This window comes from Musca autumnalis, unplaced genomic scaffold (assembly GCF_047663935.1).
Source record: "Musca autumnalis isolate F117 unplaced genomic scaffold, ASM4766393v1 scaffold_4, whole genome shotgun sequence".
In the NCBI taxonomy this organism is placed as follows: domain Eukaryota; kingdom Metazoa; phylum Arthropoda; class Insecta; order Diptera; family Muscidae; genus Musca; species Musca autumnalis.
Window position 1 is genome coordinate 209,309,932 of NW_027411977.1, and position 26,921 is coordinate 209,336,852.

At 36.7% G+C, this 26,921-nt stretch overlaps 1 protein-coding gene across 2 annotated transcripts in view; it reads left to right on the top strand.

The window, feature by feature from the left end:
- LOC141402239 (sodium-independent sulfate anion transporter) overlaps positions 1–26,921 on the top strand; it is a 73,934-nt gene that overhangs the window by 29,771 nt on the left and 17,242 nt on the right. The window contains exons 1-3 of one of the 2 annotated variants that reach the window (XM_073983130.1): positions 5,780–6,402; positions 17,529–17,700; positions 17,765–17,969. In XM_073983130.1, coding sequence (XP_073839231.1) covers positions 17,536–17,700; positions 17,765–17,969 — 370 coding nt within the window. In that variant the 5' untranslated portion in view covers positions 5,780–6,402; positions 17,529–17,535. Of the gene's footprint in view, positions 1–5,779; positions 6,403–17,528; positions 17,701–17,764; positions 17,970–26,921 lie in introns of those variants that run through there. The other variant, XM_073983131.1, reaches the window with a different exon arrangement.

Sequence of the window (26,921 nt, forward strand, 5' to 3'; positions counted from 1 at the left end):
CATTATCGGGACAAGGATTGCTGTGTTCCAGCATGCGAGTCAGTTGAGCGGAGTAGGCTTGAGCTGTCCGTTGTGTTTGCAGCTTCTCGACATCCAGCTTCCGTCCTGTGTTAGATCGCACTTTTGCCGCAACATTAAGACGAGTGCGTACCTTGGCTGCTACAAGGAAATGGTCCGAATCGATGTTCGCACCTCGAATCGATCGGACATCTAACACACTGGACGAGTGTCTTCCATCTATCACAACATGATCAATCTGATTTTTTGTTTTCCCATCCGGGGATATCCACGTAACCTTGTGTATGTCGAGGTGTTGGAATCTGGTGCTGCTCACTACCATGTTGTTCGCCGCTGCAAAATCAATCAGCCTCATTCCGTTGTCGGATGTTACCTCATGAAGGCTGAATTTGCCAACCGTGGGACCGAATATATTTTCCCTTCCAATTTTAGCACTAAAATCTCCTAGAACAATCTTAATGTCATGGCCAGGGCAGCGGTCATATACTCTCTCTAGGCGCTCGTAGAATATATCCTTGGTCTGTTCGTCTTTCTCTTCGGTCGGAGCATGGGCGCAGATGAGACTGCTGTTAAACCGGAGTAAAGCCGGAGTAAAACTGGATACAAGATTTTTAAGCCTCCGGTTTACCATGAATCCAACACCTACCTCATGCTTCGTTTCATGGCAGCTAATACATTGCGTAATCGTTTGTGATTTTTACGTCTGCCCGATTCCATCGCACTTCCTGTAAGGCGATAATATCAGCATTGTACTTGCCAAGTACATCCGCCAATGCGTAAACTGCACCTAATCTGTAAAGAGTCCTGACATTCCAGGCGCAGATTCGCAGATCATGGTCCTTAATACGTTTGCGGGGGTCGTCAACTTTAGAGGGGTTTGTTTTTCTTCTTTTTCTTTGTTTTTTCATAGTAAGCAGGGGAGGATGAGATGAGGGGATGAGAGATACCAAGGAACGGTCCTGACCAGCTTTAACATGGCAAAGTCCAGGATTTATCTTGGTCCCTCTCTCATCTCAAGTGGACCCCGTGGTGTCACCTGGGGAGCTGCCTTTAACACCCGTTAAAGGTAGTGAGCTAACATGTGCCGCGCCTTCACCCATAAGAACGTTAAAAACTTGGGTTTGGGCGCCGGGTTAGTAACCCTCCCCTAGAAAAAGCAGCCTACTATCAAAAAAGAAAAGAAAAACAAATCCCTCTACAGTTGACGACCCCCGCAAACGTTTTAAGGACCATGATCTGCGAATCTGCACCTGGAATGTTCGCACACTTTATAGAGAAGGTGCAGTTTACGCATTGGCAGATGTACTTGAAAAGTACAAGGCCGACATTACTGCCATACAGGAAATACGATGGAACTAAAGGTGACGCACTGTATTATAGCTGCCATGATATAAAGCATGAGTTTGGTTGCGGATTTGTAGTTGGTCGGAGGTTAAACCACCTGTTCTCCAGCTTCACACCCGTGAATGAAAGACTTGCTACAATTCGAATAAAAGCAAAATTCTTCAACAGCAGCTTTATTTGCGCTCATGCTCCCACTGAAGACAAGGACGAACAGACCAAAGATATATTTTATGAGCGCTTAGAAGAAACATATGACCGTTGTCCTGCCCATGACATTAAAATTATTCTAGGCGATTTTAATGCCAAAATTGGAAAGGAAAATATCTTTGGCCCAACAGTCGGAAAATTCTGATAGACTTCGCAGCGGCAAAAAACATGGTAGTTAGCAGCACCAGATTTAAACATCTCGACATCCATAAGGGCACCTGGCTGTCTCCAGATCAAAGAACAAGTAATCAAATTGATCACGTTGTGATAGATGGAAGGCATTCATCTAGCGTGTTGGATGTGCGCTCGTTCCGAGGAGCCAACATAGACTCGGACCACTACCTAGTTTCAGCAAAGGTACGCACCCGGTTAAACGTAGCAAACAAAGTACGAACAGGCACAACATGAAAGTTAGACATCGGTAAGCTGCAATCACAACAGACAGCCATAGCATATTCCACTCAACTAGCCCAATTTCTTAATCAAATCATTCCTCATTCCGATAATATATCAGCGCAATGGCAAAGCATTGCCCACTCCATGCAAACAGCCGCAAAATCCATACTTGGATAGCAGAGACCTCCACCAAGGAATCCATGGTATGATCAGGAGTGTCGTGCTGTCACCGAAGAGAAAAATGCGGCATATAGGGCTACTTTACAATCCGTAGCAACGCGTAGCGCACGAGAGAGATATCGGGAGATAAGGAGAGAGGAGAAACGTCTTTCCCGCAGGAAAAAGAGAGAGATGGAAAAGCTGGAGGGTGAAAAAATCGAGATGTACAGGAGCCAGAATGAAGTCCGAAAATTATACCAAAGAGTGAAACATCAAACTGATGGCTTTGGTACAGGCACCTCCTCCTGTAGAAACCAGCAATGTAATTATGGTAACTGATACACATAGTGTGCTCAAGATATGGAAAGAGCATTTTTCAAACCTGTTGGTATCCAGCGAAGACGACGAAGATACCACAGATCCAATCCCAGAAGATGGTATTGAATGTATACCGCCCAGCCAAGATGAGGTAAAGACAGCAATAAACCGGCTGAAGAATAATAAGGCAGCAGGAGCTGATGGCTTACCAGCCGAGCTGATAATGTGTATTCATCAGCTAGTTAGCACCATCTGGCAGGAAGAACGAGTACCCGACGATTGGAATCTGAGTATCCTGTGCCCCGTCCATAAGAAAGGAGATAAGACTGTATGCTCTAACTATAGGGGCATAAGTCTACACCCGATTGCCTACAAGATCGTGTCAGGGATATTGTGCGAACAACTAAATCCTATGTTCAACAAGATAATTGGGCCATACCAATGCGCCCTTAGACCTGGCAAGTCCACCATTGACCAGATATTTACCCTGCGGCAAATCCTGGAGAAGACCCAAGAGATGCAGATCGACACCTACCACCTTTTTGTCGATTATAAAGCAGCCTTCGACAGCCCACTACGTTCAAAGGTATTCCAGGCCATGTCTGAATTTGGTATCCCCGCAAAGCTCATTCGGCTTTGTAAAATGACTTTAACTGACACGAGATCCTCAGTTAATATAGAAAAGAACTTCTCCGAAGAGTTTGGTACCAAAAGAGGTTTCAGACAAGGAGACAGTCTTTCGTGTGATCTCTTCAACATCCTGCTGGAAAAGGTTATACGAGAGGCAAACGTCAAAAGAAGTGGCACAATCTACACCAATAGCCACATGTTACTTGCTTATGCTGATGATATAGACATCATGGGACGATCAGTAAAGAAGTAACTGATACCTTTATGAAGGTCGAAGGAGAATCTGCTAAAGTGGGTCTGGCGGTAAACGGCGGGAAGAGTAAGTTGATGGTGTCGACGCGCAATGCGTCCATTGAGCTCGGACCGACTGTGGAAGTTGGTTCCTATAATATTGAGGTAGTAAAAGACTTCGTCTACCTCGGCATCGCCATAAATGCAGCAAACAACGTCAGTTGTGAAATAAAAAGAAGAATTGTGTTGGCTAACAGATGCTACTTTGGCTTAAGTAAGCACTTTAAAAACAAAGCCACATCTCGTCAAACAGAAATAACGCTTTACAAAACACTGATACTACCCGTGCTAATGTATGGTTCCGAAGCCTGAGTACTTGCGCAAGCAGATAAGGCAGTGCTTGGTGTGTTTGAGAGAAAAATTCTTCGAAAGATCTACGGACCAATCTGCGTTGACGGTGAATATCAACGTCGTATGAACCAAGAGCTGTATATACTATACAACGACATCAATATAGTTAAACGTATCGAGATGCAGCGATTGCGTTGGCTAGGCCATATCATAAGAATGAGCGATGATGAACCCGCTAAAAATGCGTATAAATATGAGCCGCTTGGCGGTGCACGCAGAATTGGCAGGCCAAAGAATAGATGGCGGAAACAAGTGGATGAAGATGTGACAAGGCGCGGTATTCCAGAAAGAGAAACAATAGACAGAGAGAAATGGAGATCTTTACTTAGTTCGGCCTATAGAACAAATGTTCTGTATTGGGCCAGCTACACGCAGAGAAAAAATATTTGTCGCTTTTGTTGGAACAAAAATATCTGCTTTGGTTCCAAAAATGTATTTGTTTTGTTCAAACATTGTAATCCAAATCCAAAAATACCATCTTTTGTTCCAAACATAGAAAACAAAAACAACTTTCGAATTTCCGCAATATTGTAAAAATCGTTAACAATGCCGATTGTAGGAACTATCATAATCTAATTTTGTTTACAAAAAGTATTGTCAGCCCAGAAAACCAGCCCAGAAATTTTTGATTTGAGTGTATATACTTCTCATATACACTTTTCACATAACTTGGATATAAATGTCGCGTATAATATTGCAATCATTGATGAACCAAATACATGGTTTGCTGCACTGGCTGACAACAAAGACAAACAAAAAGCCACAAGCATCCACCACAACATAAGGAATAATTAAACACCATAACAAACTCCGGTATAACACCAAACCTCAAAGCACAATGAAGATAGAAGAATGAAACAAAACAGAAACAAATAAAAACAATAGTCTCATTGTTGGTATACATACACACAAAAACAAAGATAAAGGCATCATCTCATACAAACAAAACTCACCATAATTGTTTTTTTCGACACGGCATCGTATAGCGAGAGAAGAGAAAAAATTGTCGAAGAAATGAGAGAACTATTGTCATGTTGACAAAAACTATTTTTGGATTTAACAAAACCCAATTGTTGGAATCACAATACTACATTTGGAATTTAACAATATCTTTACAATACATATTTTGCTCTTCGAATATTGTTGGATCAATCATATTTTTTTCTCTGCGTGTAAGTAAGTAAGTAAGGGTTAACATTTTTTTGACATTTTTGTAAAAAAGAAGTGAAACGATAATTGAAATGTGTTGAAAATAAAAGAATATGAACAAAAACAAAATATGTGAACGGAAAACAAAAAGATATCGATGATTTCCATTCATAATTTTACAACTGTTTTTGCAGTTGTCGGGACGCCTACGTCACACAGGCAAGTTTTAGGGTTTTGACAATCAGTACATGAAATCAACTGTCCTGTCATGTGTAAACGCAGGGTTAAAGAATCCCTTGGGAACTTTTTAAAGAAACCCTTGTGGATTTTTTAAGAAGCCCTTGTGTCGTTTTATTATATGCGATTGTTGCTTTCTATAAGTAGTCTTTGCGGTCTTCTATAAGAAGCTCTTGTGACCTACTATATTAATTGCAACTCAAAAATTCTGAAAATTGCTTCTAAGAATGTAAATATCGCAGTTTGACTTCTCTCAAACTCTTTCACAAACTCTAGAAATCCATAAACTTATTTGTGTCTTGTATTTGCATATTTAATGTAGTCTCGACTACTGCGCGAGACATTCTTGAACGTGTTTCTCTAGCAAAACAAACAAAAATGTTAACCAAAACTTACTTCGAGATTAAACCCACTCAACATCCGCAACCGTTGTAAGGCACTTAGCATTTTAAAGCAATTCAACTTATTTCTATCTATGCGCTCATATTTCCCCACTGTAGCTAATTTTCGCTGGTGTTGTTTGGGTCTTTTGATAAGAATATTCATATTCCATTCTTTTGTGTGTGCATTGTATTATTTGAAAAATATAATCAAGAACTGTTCTTAGAAGGTATCCAAAAACAGAATGTTTCTACGCTCTCAGTGTGAGAAACCGACCTCTTAAACTCTAAATTGATTTGTGTAACTGACGTACGGTTGGGGGAGCATGCAAAGAAAAGCGATCGATAAAAATCCAACGAATGTTGTTTAGTCGAATGCCGGTATCGAGACTTAAAGCACGTGAATACGGTCGATCGTTCCACAAATTTGTTCGGGCTATAAAGAATATGATGACAATTCATTAAGCCTCTGGTGTCTGTTAATAGTAATTTATTTGCTACAGAGGAAACAACATCAACAACAACAGGGCAAGTCCAAGCAACAACAGCACCAGACATCTTTCCAGTCAATCATCAATTAAAACGTGTCACTTATTGGTGTAAACACATAGAAAAACAAAAAAAACCTTTAATTTGTCTAAAGTTTTGAAAGTTTGAAAAACAAGAACGAATAAACAAATCGTAAACAAAGAAACACTTGTATTAGAACAAATGGATCTTTGTTTATAGAAAGCGAACGGTATAACTATTTTCTTCGTAATAATTTTATTTACTAAAAAGTGTTGTTCCAAAAGAAACAAAAAGAAGAAATTAATGCTTACAGAATTGTGAATATGTTTGGTGAAAAAGAAATTTAAAAGTTTTGGAGCAGTAACCGGTTTTTATAAAACAAATTCTAGATTCTTCAAAATAGAATACTAAGGTATGTAACCTATGGGAATGAGAAATAAATTTTAAATTTACAAACGATATAACCCAAAAGATGAAATAAACGATTGGTTGGCGAGATAAATATCTAAAGGAATGAATCTGATAATTTAGTTTAGACTATGCACTTAAACGACGATTTAGTGCACATCTCCATTTATTTGACATATAATGTATTAAAAAACTTTGTTTCTTTACTGTCCAAATTGCTCTCACGTAACAAGTTTTGCACAAAAGTGAAGAAACGGAAAAATAGTAGATCTGGCAGCAATGTCAAAAGAACCACCATGGCTGCTTAAAAAATAACAACAAACAACATTAATTTCACTGTTTTTTATTTTCTATTTCATTGGTTTAATTTTTTTATTATTAAATTTATTTCTTTTTATTTTGCTTTGTCAGTGCGCGTTTTTTTTTTTCCTTTTTCCTTAATTGTCAAGTAAATGTCAAATCAGCTGTTTGAACGATTTCCTACATTTTACCCCATAAATTTGTAGAGCAGAAATTAGTAAAAAATAAAGCCATTTTGGTATGCTCTCCCTTAAATTTTGCTTCAAGTTTTACTACTTTTGCAGTTTAAGGAACGCATTCCGAGTTAACAATGGAAAAACTTTAAGAAACTTTAACGTAAAGGAACAAAGCCAAAATGGCAACTTAAATCGACTGGATTTGCTTAACCAAGCACAGTCTAAACGGGGTATTAAATCCGAATGAAAAATGTCGGTCTATTTCTGCGAAAATATTGAGATAGACAGATGATAACCAGATGTGTTCGAAATAGTGGACAATGTTGAAATAGACCAGGAAAATATAAATTCTGACAAATATTTTTTCCTTTATTATTCCACTTGGGAACATAGGGCTTCTGCAAGATTGTTCCAACTTATTCTATCGTTACATAATATTTTGATATCATCTAAAGTTGTGTTTGCTTTCTTCAGCTCATTGAGTATGGTTCTGCGCCATGTAATATTTGGGCGGCCAGGGCGTCTGCTTCCTTGTGGGTTCATTCCAAAGCCATCCTGGAAATGCTATTGTGTGGTTTTCGCAACGTATGCCCTATCCATTTCCATTTTCTCCTTGCAATCTGCCGGGCGATTGGTTCTTCATTTGCCATCTGGTATAGTGCAGGGTTTGAGATTTTATTGGGCCAAAATATTTTGCTTATTATCCGGAGGCATTTGTTGACGAATACCTGGAGTTTTTGTGTTATGGCGTTAGTTACGGGCCAAGTTTCGCTTCCGTAAAGCAATGTGGATTTCACACATGCATTAAACAAACGCAGTTTTGTTTTATACGATATTTGGTTTGATCGCCAAGTTTTGCTGAGTCTTCCTAATGCGGATCTAGCTTTCTTAAGTCTATTGTCAACATCCTCTTCTACACCATTTTCTGATGACATAGTAACCCCGAGGTAGCAAAAATTGTCTACATATTTTAAGGTTTTGTTTTTGATATTATATGCGTTGTCGCTGGTGGTGTTTATTCGCATTGCCTCTGTTTTATCAATTCTTATTTCCAGTCCAGCTTTGTTTGCAAGCACAGTCAGGTCGTCCAGTTTACTTTGCATATCGCTGAATTTATGGGACAAGAGACATAGATCGTCCGCGAAGTCCAGGTCTTCAAGGCGATTGTTGAAACCCCATACAAGGCCACGCTTCTTTTCGCATATTTTAATCATAATTTCATCGAGAACTACTGGAAATAAGAGAGGCGAGAGAGGGCATCCTTGTTTAACCCCTGCATTGGTATAAAAGAATTCGCTTTTTCTGCCTCTGTGTAGAACGCAAGTTTCTGCATTATTGTATAGGCCTTGGATTATTTTAATTAATTTCATAGGCACGCCTTTCGTTTTTAGTGCGTTCCATATTTCAGACCTTCTTATCGAGTCAAAGGCTTTTTTGAGGTCTTCGAAAACTAAATAAAGAGGTGTTCTCCATTCTAGCGTCTGTTCAATAATTATTCGTAGAATGTTTGTTTGGTCCAGGCAGCTTCTATGGGGGCGAAATCCGGCTTGTTTGTCTCTGAGTGTTTTTTCGATGACTTGCAGTCTATCGTTTAATATGATTGCCATTATTTTGTAGATGGTGTTGAGTAGTGTGATACATATCCAGTTGTCACATTCAGATAGGTCATTTTTCTTGGGCAGTTTAATTATAAGGCCTTTGTTCCACGAGTTGGGTAGTTGCTCTTTTATCCATGCGTTTCGAATATGGGGATATAACATCTCTGCTGAAGTTGCTGGATTAGCTTGTAGGAGTTCTGGTGGGATTCCATCTTCACCTGGTGCCTTGTTTCTTTTCAGTCTTAAAATGGCTTCTTTTATTTCGTTCGGATTTGGTGATTCTGTGGATTTTGAATTGTTTATGTGGTGCTCCATTAACGGTACTGGGTTCGATAGATTATCTTCGTTTACGTTGCCTATTAACTCAAAGTGTTGTTTCCATGGGTGCGTTTGTTCCTCAACTTGGGTGATGGGTTGGCCGTTTTTATCTTTCACAATTTGACCACAATTTCTATTTTGATTACTTAGTCGCCCGATAAGTTTATGCAATTCCCTCATGTTGTTTGCTCCTGCAGCAGCTTCTGCATCATTGGCTATATTTTTAAAATAATTTCTTTTATCTTTTCTGGCAGATTTTTTCACAAATTTGGCTACAGTTTTGTATATTTGTAACGCTTCATCAGTGTCAAGATTGCGCTTTTTCCATTCATTTCTTTCCTATATAAGTGTCCACGTATCTTCTGATATCCATGCTTTCCGATTTTCCTTTGTTTGTAACCGATTATGTCTCTTCCGATATCCTGTAGTGTTTTGCATGTGTCTTCCAATGATGTTCTATCTACACTTGATTGCGAATACTCTTTGTTTCATCTCTGAGTGTTTTGCGTAAGGTTGCATATAGTTGCTCATAGAAGTCATCTTTTTCTATATCCTCTGTGTCCTATGTGGGGGCATAACATTGTATGATAGTTACATATTTTTTGATACTGGTATACCATTCAGCAAGTGTCTTCCGTAGGTGTTTTGAAATTATGAATCCCACTCCGCTTTCCGCTCTTTTGTCTTTTCCACTATGCAGCACAATATTTTCAATTCCTGATATGAGGTCTCTTTTTCCACACCATCTCATTTCGCTTATACCCAGAATGTCGATGTTAAGTTTTTTGATTTGGGCCTCTAGCTGAGCGAGCCTTGACGTTTTTCGTAGCGTCCTGACGTTCCATTGTCCTATTCGTAGCCGTGTTCGTATATCAATATTCGTCATCAGGTTGGGATTATCATTTTCTCTTGTAGTTGTTTCGTTAATCGTTGAGTTTCGATGATTGCCGTACCGGTTGACTCAACCTCCGCCACCCAAAGGTATTAAGGAGCCAGCTGCCACTCCTTAAACTAGATTTTGGTCACCCCCAGGTATTTTATTTCCCTGGTACTCCACCTTTCGGCCAGAGCGTCCCCAATTCGCCAATCGGAGGGTCCCGATGGAGGATCTAGCTAACCCCACACACAAATATTACCAGACCAATTACTTTCCTCAGACGAAAGTAATATTTACGATGGCAATATTTAAGACTCACAGACTGAATGCTAAATGTACTTACAATAAATGCACTAGCTTCCAAGCCCCACGAATATATTTTCGAAGAAGTACTTAAGTTTCAAAACTTCCACAGCAGACACTATTATAAGGTAAAGGTAACAATTCCCAAAATGTCCTGTAGGTTTCGATGAACCATCAACAATAGCTTTACAAAAAATGTTCAATTAAAACCCCAGAAAAAAAACAGAATTACAAATTGAATAATTCGAATTTCAAATAAAATAATTCGAATTACAAATGGAATAATTCGAATTACAAATGGAATAATTCAAATTACTTGTGGAATAAATCGAATTACAAATGGAATAATTCGAATAACAAATGGAATAATTCGAATTACTAGTGAAATAATTCGAATTACAAATGGAATTCTCGAATTACAAATTAAATGTTACAAATGTAAGACACTCAATCCCGCTCGAAGAGCCAAATGTAAACAAGAAAAGACGCAAGTGAATTCCCTTTTTACTGGGTAGGAGTAGGTAGGAAGGAGCCTCAATCGTCTTAGGGCTTGGTTCATATGAAACCTTGCTCTCTGGCTTATATCATTGGCATAGTTCGAAAATGTCGGAACTACATACGTTATTCTACCAAAGTTATTCTACCAAAGAGTCAAGCATCAAACTGATGGCTTTGGTACAGGCATATCCTTCTGTAGAGACCAACAAGGAAATTTGGTAACTAATACAGATAGTGTGCTCAGAATATGGAAAGAACATTTTTCAAATCTCTTGGTATCCAACAGCAGCGAAGACGACGAAGATACCACAGATCCAATCCCAGAAGATGGTATTGAATGTATACCGCCCAGCCAAGATGAGGTAAAGACAGCAATAAATCGGCTAAAGAATAATAAGGCAGCAGGAGCCGATGGCTTACCAGCCGAGCTGTTCATAACCGGAGGCGACACGCTGATAAGGTGTATTCATCAGCTAGTTAGCACCATCTGGCAGGAAGAACGAGTACCCGACGATTGGAACCTGAGTATTCTGTGCCCCGTCCACAAGAAGGGAGATAAGACTGTATGCTCTAACTATAGGGTCTACTCCCTATCGCCTACAAGATAGTGTCAGGGATATTGTGCGAACGACTAAAGCCCATGGTCAACGAAATAATTGGACCATACCAATGCGGCTTTAGACCTGGCAAGTCCACCATTGACCAGATATTTACCCTGCGGCAAATCCTGGAGAAGACCCAAGAGATGCAGATCGACACCTACCACTTTTTTTGTCGATTATAAAGCAGACTTCGACTGCCCGCTGCGTTCAAAAGTATTCCAAGCCATGTCTGAATTTGGTATCCCCGCAAAGCTCATTCGGATTTGTACAATGACACTAACTTACACAAGATCTTCAGTTAAAATAGGAAAGAACCTCTCCGAAGAGTTTTGTACCAAAAGAGGTTTTAGGCAAGGAGATAGCCTTTCGTGTGATCTTTTCAACATATTGCTAGAAAAGGTTGTACGCAGCGTAAGTAAAAATACTTTAAATAACATTTCCAATCGTTCAGTTTCGTATTTTCCATAATAACAAAACAAAACTAAACATAACCCACGTTGGCCGAGCTCGCTGTTTAGTTTTGTTTTGATTACATTCGTGAGTGCAAACAAAACGAAAAGCGAAAAGTACTCAACTCCACAAGAGCAGATAGAAAACGGAATAGTACTAAACACATGTGAATAAATCAAAAACGTTTGGTGGTTGATAAAATTCACTGTGGTATGCTGATGCTAACTTATAGGGTTATTAAGCAATCACATGTGTGTGTGTGTGTCTGAGTGTGTCATTGACCATAACGCACGGCAAACGTTTCCCAAAAATACTTGTCGTTTCGGTGGTGAATGAAACAACTTGGCAAAGCATAGCCGAAGTTACATTTCACCAATCGTACGGTTTCCATCTTTTTACGTTGAAAAGTTTGTGTTTTTGTTTTGGTTGTGAGAATGAAACGATTCAGAGAAGCTGAAAAGTTTGTGGCGTTGTGTGATTGGTACGGGAATCGTTTTGTTTCTTTCCGTTCATTGGCAGGGATGCAATATGTGGCTTGTGTAAGCATGATGGGTGTAATTAAGGATGCCGGCCATTCCATAGGTCTCACCCTGGCTGAGCAAGAAAATATGTGATGTGTACTCTGCGCAGACTATTGGCAATTGTGGTATTGACTTTGTGTGTCTGGAATTATTCTTGCTCTGTAATTATTCAAATAATTACTCAATCCAGGTCGGAGTTGTGGCAGGAGAGTTCTGGCGGTCTCTCGGTGTCGGAAATTGCTAGAGAATGTTGTGTAAGGCAATATCCGTTGATTACCGTCCGAGTGTGCAGCACTTTCAGACCAGCAGCTATTGGCAATAGTTGACGTAAGTTGGTAGTGGAGGTGGATCCTGCATCACTATACGACGGTTGGGGTGACTAGGCAGATGAGGGGTCAATAGGAACTGTCTTGCAAGCACGTTGTCTCGTGAAATTAATCAAACAAAACACCGAGGATTTTGGGGTATTGGACGGTAGGGATGGTTTTATTTTCGACATTGATCTCTATTTGTGTTCTCAATTCATGCGTCCAGGATGTAAATAGGGTAACTGTAGACACATAGTGCGATATGATCAACTTTCTTTCCTGCATGAAGGCAGAGATGGTGGCGAAAAATAATTTGATATGTAACATACAACCAAGATTTAGGATGTCGATTAGTAGATTTGAAGCTAGCGCTCATACTTGAGGACCGGCCTACTAGCTCGTCGGAGGGGAAGGTTCGATAGGAAACTAGCTCATCTGGTGCCACATAGAAATTAGATTATGTATACGTGCAAAAATTTATAGAAGGAGGAAAAGCGGGTTGTAATTTCTCTAGATCATTTTCTTCAGCTGGACGTCAAGATGGATACACGCCCATTTTGCCCTCCCAAGCTGGCCATAAAAGTAATATCCAAAGCAGCAACTTTATCGTATGGTTCATTGTGACACTTATTTCATCTACATTAACACCGGTTACCACGATGATGCATGCTGCCATCGGCATAGGAGATAGGGATAGGTAAGTCGACTTTCGATTAATCGATTAGTCGACTTTTTGCAGTTAAAAGTTTAAAAATCGTAGTCGACTTTTGGCTGAAGGGAAAATCGCATAATCGATTATCTTGTGATCGATTTTCGAGTTTGCGCATTGATTGCTGACTTGGCGATTTTACAGTTTTGACGGTTTTACATTTTCAAAAGAAAATTCGAAAATCGACGAATAATCGATCATAATCGATTTTCTGCGGTTATGAAAAAGTCGAAAATCGAGTTTTATGACAAGTATAATAATCGCCAGACCAAATAATCGCATTTTTAGTTTTAGACCAAAATCGAAAAGTCGAAAAATCGATTATTGCTTTCCATTACCTATCCCTAATAGGAGACTATCTTAACGCCTAGAAGCAGGAAGCCCAAGATATAGATTAAACAGAAGCAGCGACAAAACTCCACACTGTAATATGCCCATTTTGAATCTACGACATGTCGATGTACGCTCTTTGAGCTCCGCATATGTCTGCTTCCATTGAGATAATTACGATATTGAATAATCGAGTGGTCGATACTGCCAAATGCTTTTGTCAGATCTTCCGGTGCCATTGACATTGCTGTGCTATGTGCCTTTGATGATCATCAAGATGTAGGTTTTCAGCGAGGTTAGGCAGCAATAGTGCTTCTAATACCTTAGCTATGGGTGACAACAGGGAGATGGAGCGATATGACTCTTCTGCTTTAGCTGGTTTTTCTGGTTTTGGAAACTGGAACGGCTTCGCGCAACTTTTCAGACCTCGACTTCAGCACTTATGTGGAGTGGTGTGGGGTTTCTGGTATTTTTAAGGTTTTGTTCGAATGACCCGAAAGATGCTTTAGTACCATGAGCTTTAGATACCTTTGCCTTTGAAATATGTAATTACTTCGACTTCAGCAGTTGGCGTGGATTTGGCTAGCGTTGTAGTTTTCGGTATTGCCGAAGGGTTGTTCGAATGATTGGATGAACCATTATCTTCTGGCAGAATTTATTTGCGCACTCTGTGGCATTAGATATGTGGGCGTAATCCAAGGCTATGGCCAAGTAAAGTCCCATTAGGCGAGTTTACTTGCGGCAATTGTCAGTTTGTAGGTGAGAGAGGGTGCTGAGAGGCAAAGGGTTACCATATGCCTCACCTCTCTCTCCTACAAAATGACAATTGCCGCAAGTAAACTCGCCCAATGTAAATTGTGACTTACCGTGATTGTGAGTGCACTAGGGCGGTTTTAAAAAATCGATGTCGGATTTTTTATGCGGCACGCACCTAAAGGTTTAGTTTTGTTAGAATTTAAGATTGCCAAAGTTTGAGTACAATCGGGCCTCAAATGTTATGCTTGTTGAAGTGAGGGAACACTCTGAGCCCACGTTGATCTTGTGAGCACCACCCCGTTATCACCCTCAAGTAGGGTATACACATTCATCGGGGGTCATCGATGGTCGGTCTCTTGATATTATCGTACCATTTGCAGAGGGAGGAGCGGCACAGCAATTTGCCACAAAAGTTTTTGTACAGTCGCGATGACTGACCAAACCAGAGCAATACATTGACTGCAATGCACATGAACTATGTTTGTTTTAGAAATGTCAAAATCAACATATCAGCCAATCAGGTGCCAGCAAACATCCTGTCAGATTCTATTTGGCTAAATTTGTCTAGCAGAAAATAGGAGAAGAGAGAGCCATTTTGTTTATTTTCTCTTAACAAAAATGGTGCAAGATTTTGCAAGTTTTATATCAAAAACTTGTAACTTTCCAGGTTGTGGAACAAAGCTCATACAAATCAGCTACATTTGTTGTGTAGGTTCAATCACAGTTTTCGATAATTACACTATGCAACACTGAAAATGCAAACAACTTCTAGTATGCATTTTTTGAAAGTACATATTTACAGCGTGTTTTTGTAAAAATGCTTGCCTGTCACACGAACCGTTCGTACTAAAACGTATACGTTCAAAATTTGGTTCTTGTAAAATTTTACGAACCATTCGTTTTTATCTAAAAGCTTTCGTCTATTTCATAAAAGCTTTTATATTTCAGGGTTTCCATGATGCTTATTTTGTGAATTTTGCATAGGCATCTGCACGTAAAATGAGTTACTTGATGGCAGCCCCGATAAACAAAAAAATAAGAAAAAAATGTAATCAAATTTGCCCAAAAATAATTGTGATAATATGAAGAAACGGATGTGCATATACGCGTGTGCTTCTACGGAAATAAATAAAATTGCATTCCCTTCCAGTTTTTGTGTGTTTTGTGCCATTTATTACTCAAATTATTTAATTTTCATTCAAACCGATGGGTCTTTTCCATTCGTTTATTTTTGACGTATTCGTTCGTCTGATTTTGTTACGAAAACCAAAAAATTACGAAAATAAAAAGCTTTCATTTGTTTGTCACACGAATACAAACGTCAACCGCTATGAAAACCAAATTGTGTCTTCGTTCATGAAATCGACGAACGAATGGGCAAAAACTTTTTACAAAAACACGCTGTTAGACTACAAAAACCCTAGTAGGGTTTTGTCCTGTCAGATCCAGTTCGGATTTTATGGCATCATCTAAACCGGGCTAAATCTGCACTTTTTTGCATTTATCAGGTCGTTATCTCAGAAACGAATAGGAATTTGGCCTTTGGAATTTGGAACTTATCTTTTGAAAAAACCACAAAAAAACCACATAGAAAAACTCCATCTAGGGCATCAAAATCTATAAAATATTGACAATTTTACATAATTGCTGAAATTCTGGTGAGTATCGGCTAAACTATTGGGAGTTGAACCAAGTAACCTTTTGCAAAAATCTTCCAAATAAAGTTCTCAACAATTCTTTAGAACACTCTGAAACTCTAAAATGCTTACTTCATGTTGTTTCAGCGGTATTTTGCATCATATGTTTTACAACACGTATTTCAAACACAGTTCACACCAACAGTTTATTCTCGCATTTCGGTTTTCACTACATAATTGACATTTTTATTAAATCGTCGTTGAAAAATGTACTGAAAACAACGGCGTGGAGACATTTTACAACAATGGCATGTTCTGAAGAGTTGTGTATTACATTCCAGGGAATATTTTTCTAAAAGAATATATTCAGAAAAAATAAACGGTTTTGAAGATACGGTGCGAAATGTATAGAAATTGTGGAATTTTTGCATATATTTTGAAATTTGAGGCAATACAGTAGTTTTTGAGTTCATTATTTCTCCAAATATTTTATTCTTGTTCTTATCTACAAATTTGCTTCAGAGGTCAGAAGAAGATTCGCATTGGTTTCAGAGATATAGCCCCGAATTTCTTTAAAAACTCAATATTTAACCATGTTTAGATGGGGCCATAAAATTCGAGCTGGATCTGACACAACAAAACCCAACTAGGGTTTCTTGTCGTTTGGGTCTGTACTTTCAAAAAATCGTCAGTTCGAATTGTTTGCACAAGATCACCTTAAAAATGTTGCACAGTGTTATATATTTATCTATTATCCATACAAAGTAAAACTACTGGTCATGTTTTTACTAATATGCTAATATTTCGACATTTTTGAATAATCAATTGCAGTGCTTATCTACGTCAAAGTTATCGTTATGTCAGAATGAAATAATGACACTTGATTTTCTATTCATTTTCCTATTCATCGACTGCTTGAAAATAATACCAGCAGATTATTAGGAAAATAGTAATTGAAAATAATGACCTACACAAGTGAGGCAATTTTAAAGTTATTTTCAATAAATTTGTTATCTTTTGTTGATATTATTTTGTAATGTTTCTTTATTTGTTAGGGTGTACTATTTAGAAATGCAAAAAAAAAAAAATAATAGCATGATGAAATAATAGGGTGGCGTAAAACGGCCAGGTGTGGGATTCTCTAACACATTAAAACGAAAAATTATGAATGAAAAGTATGAATAAAAGTTAGCAAAACTGTTTATATCAGTAGGACTTATCGACAACTTTATTTTGATTGCTAACTTACCGACAAATTTCGTTAATTTCCGAAATTATTAGCGTTTTAATTTTAGTGATTTGTGTGGGTAAACAAAAAATGCGTTGGAGATTCCTACTACAGATGATTGGTTTCAATCTGTCAAATTTTTCGAAAAAATCGCTTTTTTCGCAAAATATTTTTGACATTTCGCAAAACTGTATAGCTGATGCATCTATGCTTGGACTCTCTTCGCCTGCCTAAAAACGCCACGGGCAATGTCCAGAGAGATTGCATATCCACAATTTCTATTAACGAAGGGTGTAGCATGCATGAGTTTGTCATTTTTTTTTTTGCATTGCATGTGTCAATCGCCATCATCACCCTGCATTTTTTGTTAAAAATATGACAATAATGCCACACCATAAATGCCCCTTGCAATTGCTGCAATCACCATTATTTGCTATTCAATACAAAAAATTCGACTATAGTCTTGAATTAATTGAATCAAATTGTTTATTTATTTTCGTTGTTGTTGTCTATTTTCAGCAACACAATGAAAACCAGAGAGCTAGCACATCGTTTATTGCCCGGTCTCAAATGGCTGAAGGGATATACGGGACAAGATGCTTTGTCTGATTTAATTGCTGGTATAACAGTGGGCCTTACTGTTTTGCCGCAGGGTTTGGCTTATGCCACACTGGCTGGTTTGGAGCCACAGGTAAGTAGTAATAAACTTTTTTGGCTAATATTAGTTTTTCTAATTTTTTGTAATTCTTTTTCAGTATGGTTTATACTCGGCTTTTGTGGGTGGCATAATTTATGCATTTATTGGCAGTTGCCGTCAGGTGACAATTGGTCCCACCGCACTATTGGCCTTGATGACTAGTCGCCATACGGGATTTGGTTTAAATTCAGGCCCAGCATATGCAATATTATTATGTTTAATATCGGGAATTGTTGAAATGTTAATGGCTGTTTTAAGATTGGGTAAGTGGAAAACATAAATTATATGGGCAACTAAAACATGGGTTTTTGGGGGAAATACTGGGGTTTTTCTGAGAACTCCCCGTGAGTTTTCTCACTTTCTCCGTTTAGTTGAAACAGCAGACAAAAGTCAATGGGAGTTTTCATTCAGAATAACCCCATACATGTTTTAGATGACAGATATTCAATGCAATTGACAACTTAAATGCTGCATGGGTCAAAACTAGTTTGATGTAAATTCCTATTTGTAAATAACTATGAATAATAGCTGTGTCTTATTACTTTTTCAGTAAGATTTACTCAGTAACTTCTTTTAAGAAAGTAAGAAAGATTTTACTCTTTCACACGGAAATAGAGAAAAAAGTAAAAAAAGACAGCATTTAGTTTGATTACCAAAACAAAAACATTAGTTGTGTTCCTTTACTTACCTGAGGTTACCATTTTTAACCTGCAAAGCGTTCGTTAACCCCAAAAAGTGGTAAAACTGGAAGCATTTTTTAAGAGAATGAGAGAGGAGAGAGAGCAAAAATGCCTTTCTCTTCTACCACAGGCTACCAGTCGAATTTCTTCAGGTAAAAAATGGCAGAACTGTTTTTTTCGATATTTTTTGACGATTATTTGACAATAAAGAACAAAATTAACAAAAAACAGAAGAAAAAAGCGAACGCTGACAAAACAAAATTAAAAACTGTGATATAAAAGAAAACAAAAAAGAATAATTTTTATGTTTCTTTTTGATATTGCTACCAGATCTACCATTTTTTTCGTTCCTTTACTTCTCTGGTAAAACTATTCATTAGAGAGCAATTTTGACAGTTTTCTTTTTTACCAAGGCACATAGAGAAGGTAGCCGATTCGGCGAATTGCTACAACAAAGCAATGTTCAATCAGCTGGCGTGAGTCGGCTACCTTATTCAATGTGCCTTGATTTTTACTAATAAAAAAGTAAAGGAACAAAGCTATTGATACCGATGTATGAAACAAGGTCCAAATTTACATTAGGCAATTTTCCTTGCGGCAATTGCCAGTTTGTAGGTGAGAGAGGGTGTTGAGAGGCAAAGGGTTACCGTATGCCTCATCCCTCTCTCCATCAAACTGACAATTACCGCAAGGAAAATTGCCTAATGTAAATATGGACAAGGTGTATGGTATGAAAGAAAAACTAAATTCAAAGTAATGAAAAAGTTCTTCAATTTTAAGTAAAATAAACAAAGAATAATTAATTGATTAATAAAAAAATTAACAAACATAGCTGAATCGCAATATTTGTAGTAATTTTTTAATTAAGCATTGAGCAGGTGATCGTTAACAGATGATTTGAAAGAACAGCTGATTGAACCTGAAAAATGTTACTACCAAACATTCTTCCAGAAACCTTTAGCAAGTTCTCCGTGAACAACTGTCAAAATTTTTCAATGTACCTCTTAGGTCATAACAGCTCAACTCGAAAGAGAATTAATTCAAATATCACCTTCGCCTTAATAAGGCACAAAAAAAGACAACATTTAGTAACATTTCGTAATAATTATAACAAATTGTCACTTAAAAAAGACACAGCTAATAACATCGAGGGTTATTATGTTTTTGTCCCTCTGCCGTTTCAACTTAAAGGAGAAGGTGAGAAAACTCACGGGGAATTGACGTTCAGAATAACCCTATCATGTTTTCGTTGAACGACACTGAACTTTGTCAATAAATTGTTTCACATATTTAGATGAAATATTTTGATAATTTACTTTATTAAAAATGTATTTATGCGAATATTTAAAACAAAAATCCCGTAATAATTAAAATTAATTATTATTTGTAATGCAATGCACTCTCAGTTTTGTTTGTTTTTAAATTTTAAAGCAACAGTTTTTAAAGTGGGACTTATTTAAAATTAATTTGCCTTCGAGAAAGGCAGAGAAGACAATAGTTTCGGTCAACGCCACATGACCTCATCAGGTCTCTTAGTCCCGGTCCACACTAGAGCAATTTCAAAGAAATAATTTAATCAAATTATACGTTGTTTTGATGGGGTTCCATACTAGGTAATTTTAAAGATTGTAATAATATTGCTGTAATGTGGAACTTGATCTAAGAACGCCTCATTTAATGAAATTAAGTGTGTCTGGTTACTTTCCCAGCAAGAATTGTCCATTAAAAACTTTCTCAGAGAGTAAGGAGTTTTTATTCTCTTTTGATAGAAAATTGTAACAAGTAAACAGACACCTTCTTAGCAAAAACCAGCTGACTTGCCAAAACAGAAAAATTTGTCGACCAATAAAGGAAACAAAAATTTTTTATTTTATTAAAAATAAAAAAAAAATGACCCAAAAAAGGATTTTTCCACTTTGCAACTTTGTTCTCAAAAAAAAAAAAAAGAATACAATTTGGCTTGCTATTTCCGCAATAAAATTGTTTTTAATAGCTTTGTTCCTTTACTTTTTTAATGGTAAAAGTGGTAAAATAGAAAACTGTCAAAATTGCTCTCTCATGACCAGTTTTACCAGAAAAGTAAAGGAACGAAAAAATGGTAGATCTGGTAGCAATGTCAAAAAGAAACATACAAATTCAATTTTCTTATTTTATTTCACAGTTTTTATACCCTCCACCATAGGATGGGGGTATATTAAGTTTGTCACTACGTTTGTAACTACTCGAAATATTCATTGTAGACCCCACAAAGTATATATATTCTTGATCAGCGTGCAATAGCCATGTCCGTCCGTCTGTCCGTCTGTGGAAATCACTCTAGCGTCCGAACGGATTGACGTAGGTTGATGAAATTTTGGGAAAATATGTTATATTTACGTAGGACTTTTGGTATTGAAAGCGGGCTATGTAGGTCCACGCTTTCGTATAGCCCCCATACAAAATGACGCGTGACGCGTCGTCGTTTCAAGGAATTTTTAAGATATTTGGCCCATTTTACCACCGAATTGGTTGTAATTTGGTACTTTGTGTCTCCAGAGGCCAAAAAATATTCCTACCAAAGTTGGGTTATATAGGTCCACGTTTTGGTATAGCCCCCATATAAGGTCCCATATAAAGTACGCGTCATTTTAATATATTTTGAATGTATTAGACCCATTTGACCAAAGAATCGGTTGTAACTTTGTATTTTGTGTTTCCAGAGGCTAAGAAACATTTCTACCATAAAATGTTTATATAGGTCCACGTGTTGATATAGCCCCCATAATACAATATCTCCCGATTTTCGATATTTTGAACGTTTTAGCCTCATTATCACACCGATATGGCTGAAATTTGGTATTTAGCCTTCTTTAGGCGTATAAAACTTTCCCCCAGAAATTTGTAGGTATAGGTCCACTCCATCATATAGCCCCCATAGAACGGTACCTTCCGAATTTCGGTATTTTGATGGTTGTGGCCATTAATCCACCGAAATGGCTGAAATTTGTGGTGGAGGGTACAAAAAGTTCGACCCGACCGAACTTAACGCTTTTCTTACTTGTTAATTTTGTTTTGTCAGCGTTCGCCTTTTTCTTCTGCTTTTCGTTCATTTTTTATTCATTGTAAAATAATCGTCAAACAAACTTCAAAAAATCAGTTCTGCTATTTTTTACATGCAGAAATTTGTCTGGTAGCCTGTGGTAGAAGAGAGAGGCATTTGTGCCCTCTCTCCTCTCTCACTCTCTTAAAAATTGCTGCCAGTTTTACCACTTTTTGGAGTTAAGGAACGCTTTGCAGATTAAAAATGGTAACAACTGGTAACCTCAGGAAAGTAAAGGAACACAGCTAATTTTCACAAACATAAATCAACGAAAAATTAAAAACAGCTGATTTATTGTTTGTAGGAAGAAGAAGTGTTGCAAGTGCTTGCTAGAAGAAATTTGTCCAGCAAGAATTTGCAAACTCTCAGTAAAAGAACTGTCAAAATTTCAATCTCGAATCGCTCTCTTTTGTTGACTTTTTCTATTAACAGACGACTTCCAGCAACAATTGGTACAAATTGTTACACATTTTTGGCTTACCAGACAGACGTATTATTTCATTGAAATCGCTCTATACCATTTTCAACTGTAATTTAGAAAATAGCAGTTGTAATTCAGAAATTCCATTTGAGATTCATATATTTTATTTGTAATTCAGAACTTCCATTTGAAATTCAGATATTTTATTTGTAATTCAGATATTCCATTTGATATTCAGAATTACTTTTAATATTCAGAATATTTCATTTGAAGTTCAGAATATTAAAAAAATATTTAAATCACGATATGACAAATAAATAGCTAATACATATGTTTATAATAACTCAAGTGACGATATTCATGTATATGTACATTTAAAAAAAAACAATTTAAAGCAATCTAAATTGTTTCAAATGAGAAATCCAGTTTAAAGTCTTTTTAACTTATGACGCTCCATGGAGTCCAAAGTCCTAATATTTGTTTTATGTTATAATGATGGGCAAATATTATTATTAAAGCTCAATACAGGTTATCTTAGCCCAGGTCATGATAGGAATTTTACCGGCTTTCAGACATTAATTAGATAACTAATTATGGCATGTCTACCGATATGATAGGAAGATGGTGAATGATAACGTTTTGTGAAGTCGATTTAACTGATTTGAATAGGTGCGAAAGTTATTTGAATCTATAAATTGTGGAGTAACCCTAGAATGGCAGATGATGGGAAGAGTATTACCTCTCTTGAGATCTTCTCTTCCGGAACCATCATAGTTTACGACGAATGAAATTTGAATTGTCAATCGAAATAATAAATCAATCGAAGCGTTGGATCCGAAGAAATTTCTATTGAAATCCTGATACAGCTGATACATAATAAATTAAGCACATTCTGACACCGCAGCCTGATAAAAGACCAAAAAAAGAATACACGTGACTAGGCGTTTCCCCAATCACTTGCACTTTTGCGACTATGGGCTCTCAAAGATTTGTGGTCATAATGTCAAAAGGAGCAAAGTTGTAACTCTTGTCGGGAAGAACAAAAATTCGCCAATCTTCATCTTCAATGTTCAAGTCGTCAAGGTAGAACTTCTTTTAATTTTTTTTCTCGGGTCTGTAGATATCAAGGCAAATTCATATAAGGTATATGCATGAATTACAACAACTAACAAATTTACAAAAACAACATTGTTGTTATTGAAACAGTGTTCACCAGCAAAAACAAATTCAACCGCTGCGTTTGTATTGGGCACACACACGAGATTATCTGTCCCTCTCTAGATAAATATCGGGTGGGTTAATTCATTGCTAAAACAAAGAAGATGATCGGTGGTGAGAGCAACGTTCAAACTCACCACTATTGAGATTGTATGTGTTCACACAGACACCGCTCGCGAGCCCAGTGGTGATTAACACTGTATTGAAAATTAATTGTCAAAGATAAATATTGAATAATAGGGTCGTTCGAACAATTTTTTCAGGAAAAACATAAATACATTTCGAAAATCATCTAAAATAGAACAAATTTGAATCAAAATGTGAATATAACGCATTCAGAACTCGCGTAGGTAATTTTTATTACAGGTTTATGATGAAAAGAAGTATTTTATGGTAGCAAATTTCGAAGTTTCAAATTTCATGAGTAGACCCTATTAGATTTTGAAAACCAAATTTACAAAAAAAGTAAAAATACAGCTGATTGTCACTTCTGCCTTCTATAAATGTCCCTTGGTAGATATCAAACCGTTTCAAATTCGAGGAGACAAATAAAAACAAAAAGACCAGCTTCGGGCACCATCAAAGGTAATTACTAAAAATGTTGCTAGTATTAGGTATGTTCGATAACTCAAAAGTTTGTACAAATTTGTACAAACTTTTACAAAATGTTGTTCGATAACAAACTTGTTCAGTAAAAGAGAAATGAGAAGTAGTTACAAGTACTTGCAATACTTTTTACTTGCGAAGTTATCGAACAGGCATATTGTGTCAAACAACAGCAAATGCTTGAAACGAACGAAGCCACACGATTTTGCCTACAGCGTAATAGCCCGTTTAGACTAGTCATTTTAAATCGACTCGATTTCTAAATCCAACTTTCAAATCCTAGTTGTTTAGACTAGTCTAAAATGATATAAGATGCCAGTCAGCTGATCTTTGTTTACGTATACATACGCGAATTTGCAAAAAGAATTGCTTGAAAATTAAAAATGGAATGGAATACTGAAAAAAATAATCTGACAAATTGCTATTAAATATGTTGTTTACAATTTATATTAAATTAAAGCTACATCCATTTTATTTAATATTTTTTCTATTTTTCCGCTTCTTTGTTTTTGTGTGTATGTGTTTAGAGTTGTTTGAAAAATGTAAATAATAGGGTTATGACTTTTTTACAACCACACATCCCTGTGCCATATTTTGATGAGCTTTTGCATAAGATTAGATACAATCTTAAATACAAGGTGATTCGATAGAAAAAAGCTCACGCACAAAAAGCTTTTAAAGTTTTTATAGATGAGCTTTTTGGAAAAAAATTTTGGAGTCACTTTAGCACATAAATAACTAAAACAATCTTAAAAGCCACACGGCATATCCAGAATGACATAAACTTTTGTTTTATCGTCATATTATTACATAAGCTCTGTTCCAGAACTAAAAAGTTTTTACAATTGTTACCACTTTTACACATTTTGCGTTCCCGTACACACAATTTATATAAAAATCGTTTACGACTTTTACGACTTTTACCACTTTATCAAGTACGGGAACAGGCCAATATATATCATTTTATTCCATGTATCACATAAATTGAAAGTGGTTTGTGCGGGACCTTTTTCAATATTTAAATGGAATAAAAATTATTTTAGTCATTAATAGGTAAAATGTCACTTATTCATGCAACAGGAAAAAAATGTTGGATCAAATTTTTAATAGGCAAAAGTTCATTCACTCTCGCTACAGGAAATCATTTTTGAGAAAAAAGGTCAAAAAGTCATAGCCCTAGTCAATAATCGACACATGAACATAGTTGCCAATATTGGTACAGACTGCAACAGTTGCATTTTTAGGAGCAAAAAGCAGTGTTGTATGTCAAAATATTTCGATTTAACATTTGATTTAAAACAAATCCAAATTTTGAGTTGATTTAATTTTGTATGGTAAATCAGGGTGGGTTTGGGTGGATTAAGCACTTAAATCAAGATAATACCCTTAATCATTATAAGGGTATAGTCTAAACGGGCTATAATGCCAAGTTTACACTTGCGCTCCAAAATCCACTGGATTTCACGAAATCCTGAAATACACCCCGATGTTTACATTTATTTTTTGTTGATTTCAAACATATCACAATGATCAAGGTAGATGCATATGCGCAGCTGATCGCACACGAAATTTCAAAACAAGTTGTTGTAAATTGAATTAATCATCAAAAATATACGACAATATAGAACTTTACAACTTTATTTGGAAACTTATCGTAAAATTATCTATATATCGTATTAATTGTGTATAGTACTAACAAATGAAAAAATAAAAAAATGATTTTATTGTTGAGACATCGTTATAATAAATTTTGATAGGTAAAAGTTGTTTATGATGGAGTTTTTGCAATTTCCGTCATTTTTTCGTTCCCGTATTTTTTAAGAAATTTGTATTGGGAAGCAATTTTTGACAATTCGCTCTTTTTCTAACATTACCATTAAAAAAGTACGGGAACACAATGAAAAATAGCATTGTAACAAAGTAATTTAATATTTTTTTCACATTGTTTACAAATTTTGACACTAAAATTTTTTGTTGCAGCAATTGACCATCTACCTTGTTTATTGTGATACGTGAAAAGTGTTGCAACTTTTGGTACTTTTTTAGGCAAAAGCAGGGTTGTATATCATGTGTACTGTGATTTCGATGTTGATATCGCTGAAATCACGAAATGAGATGATTTCATTTTTGTATGCGAAATCATGAAAAATTTTGCTTGATTCCGCGCGAAATCACGAAACGCCTTCGAAATCACGAAACGACGCCAAATATAAACTAAGCATAAGTGTGCTTCTGTTCGTCATCCCTATCTCTAAAGCCACACGTTGATACTTTCATACGAAACTTTCACAGCTTTTGGGAGAGTGCGTAGACGAAGGAGCTCCTTCACCTCCAACCTCTCCCAAAAGCCATGAAAGTGTGGCTTTATAGTATACTCATGATCATAAGAAATGCTTGCCGATGCCTATTACTGCTATAAACAATTTCTAGAAGAAATTTCTCCAGCAAAAACTTGCAAGTTCTCAATGAATAACAGAGAGTTAACAGAGACAACGTGAGTTATACATAGACAACTTTTTGTAAAAATTTGCACAAATTGTTGCAAACTTTTGAGTAGCCAGACAGACCTACTGTTAAGAGTGTCACTGACAGGATTATGTTAGTTTAGATGAATTTCCGTTAATTTAAAAATATGAATTGTAACGTAAATTCTTATTAAGCTGTTACTTTATTATGTTTACAGAAACAACTACTGTATAGAAGTTTTTCAACCCTTCAGGTTATTTCCAAGCTTTTGATGTGGTTTTGTTTGTTTTGCCATAATCATGCAATTATCGCTTAGTTTGCTAATGTCCAATTTACATTAGCAACTTTTTCATCATTTAGAGCTGTTTCGTCATTTATTTGCTAAAACAGACAACATTTTGCGTCATTTACCATACAACAAGTAAAAAAGTATCAGTCGGCTTTGCCGACAGAGATATACCCTCAGCCCGTGTATATTGAAACAATTTTTTTCCAAAAAACGCATGTATTTAGGGAGTTCTAAAAATGTTGGGCGTTTGAACTGACAAAAATGTTGATTAGGATTTAATATCAAAAGTTTTGCGGAGGAGATACTAAAAAGAATGGATCTCCAGCCACTACATATGGTACCATAGGGGTTTTTTAGAACTTCAGGGATGTTTGCTCAAGAAGTATGAACTTGCCCCTGAAACAAATTTTACCATCGCAATTGAGGCAGCAATGCAAGTTGCTTCAACAAAAATCA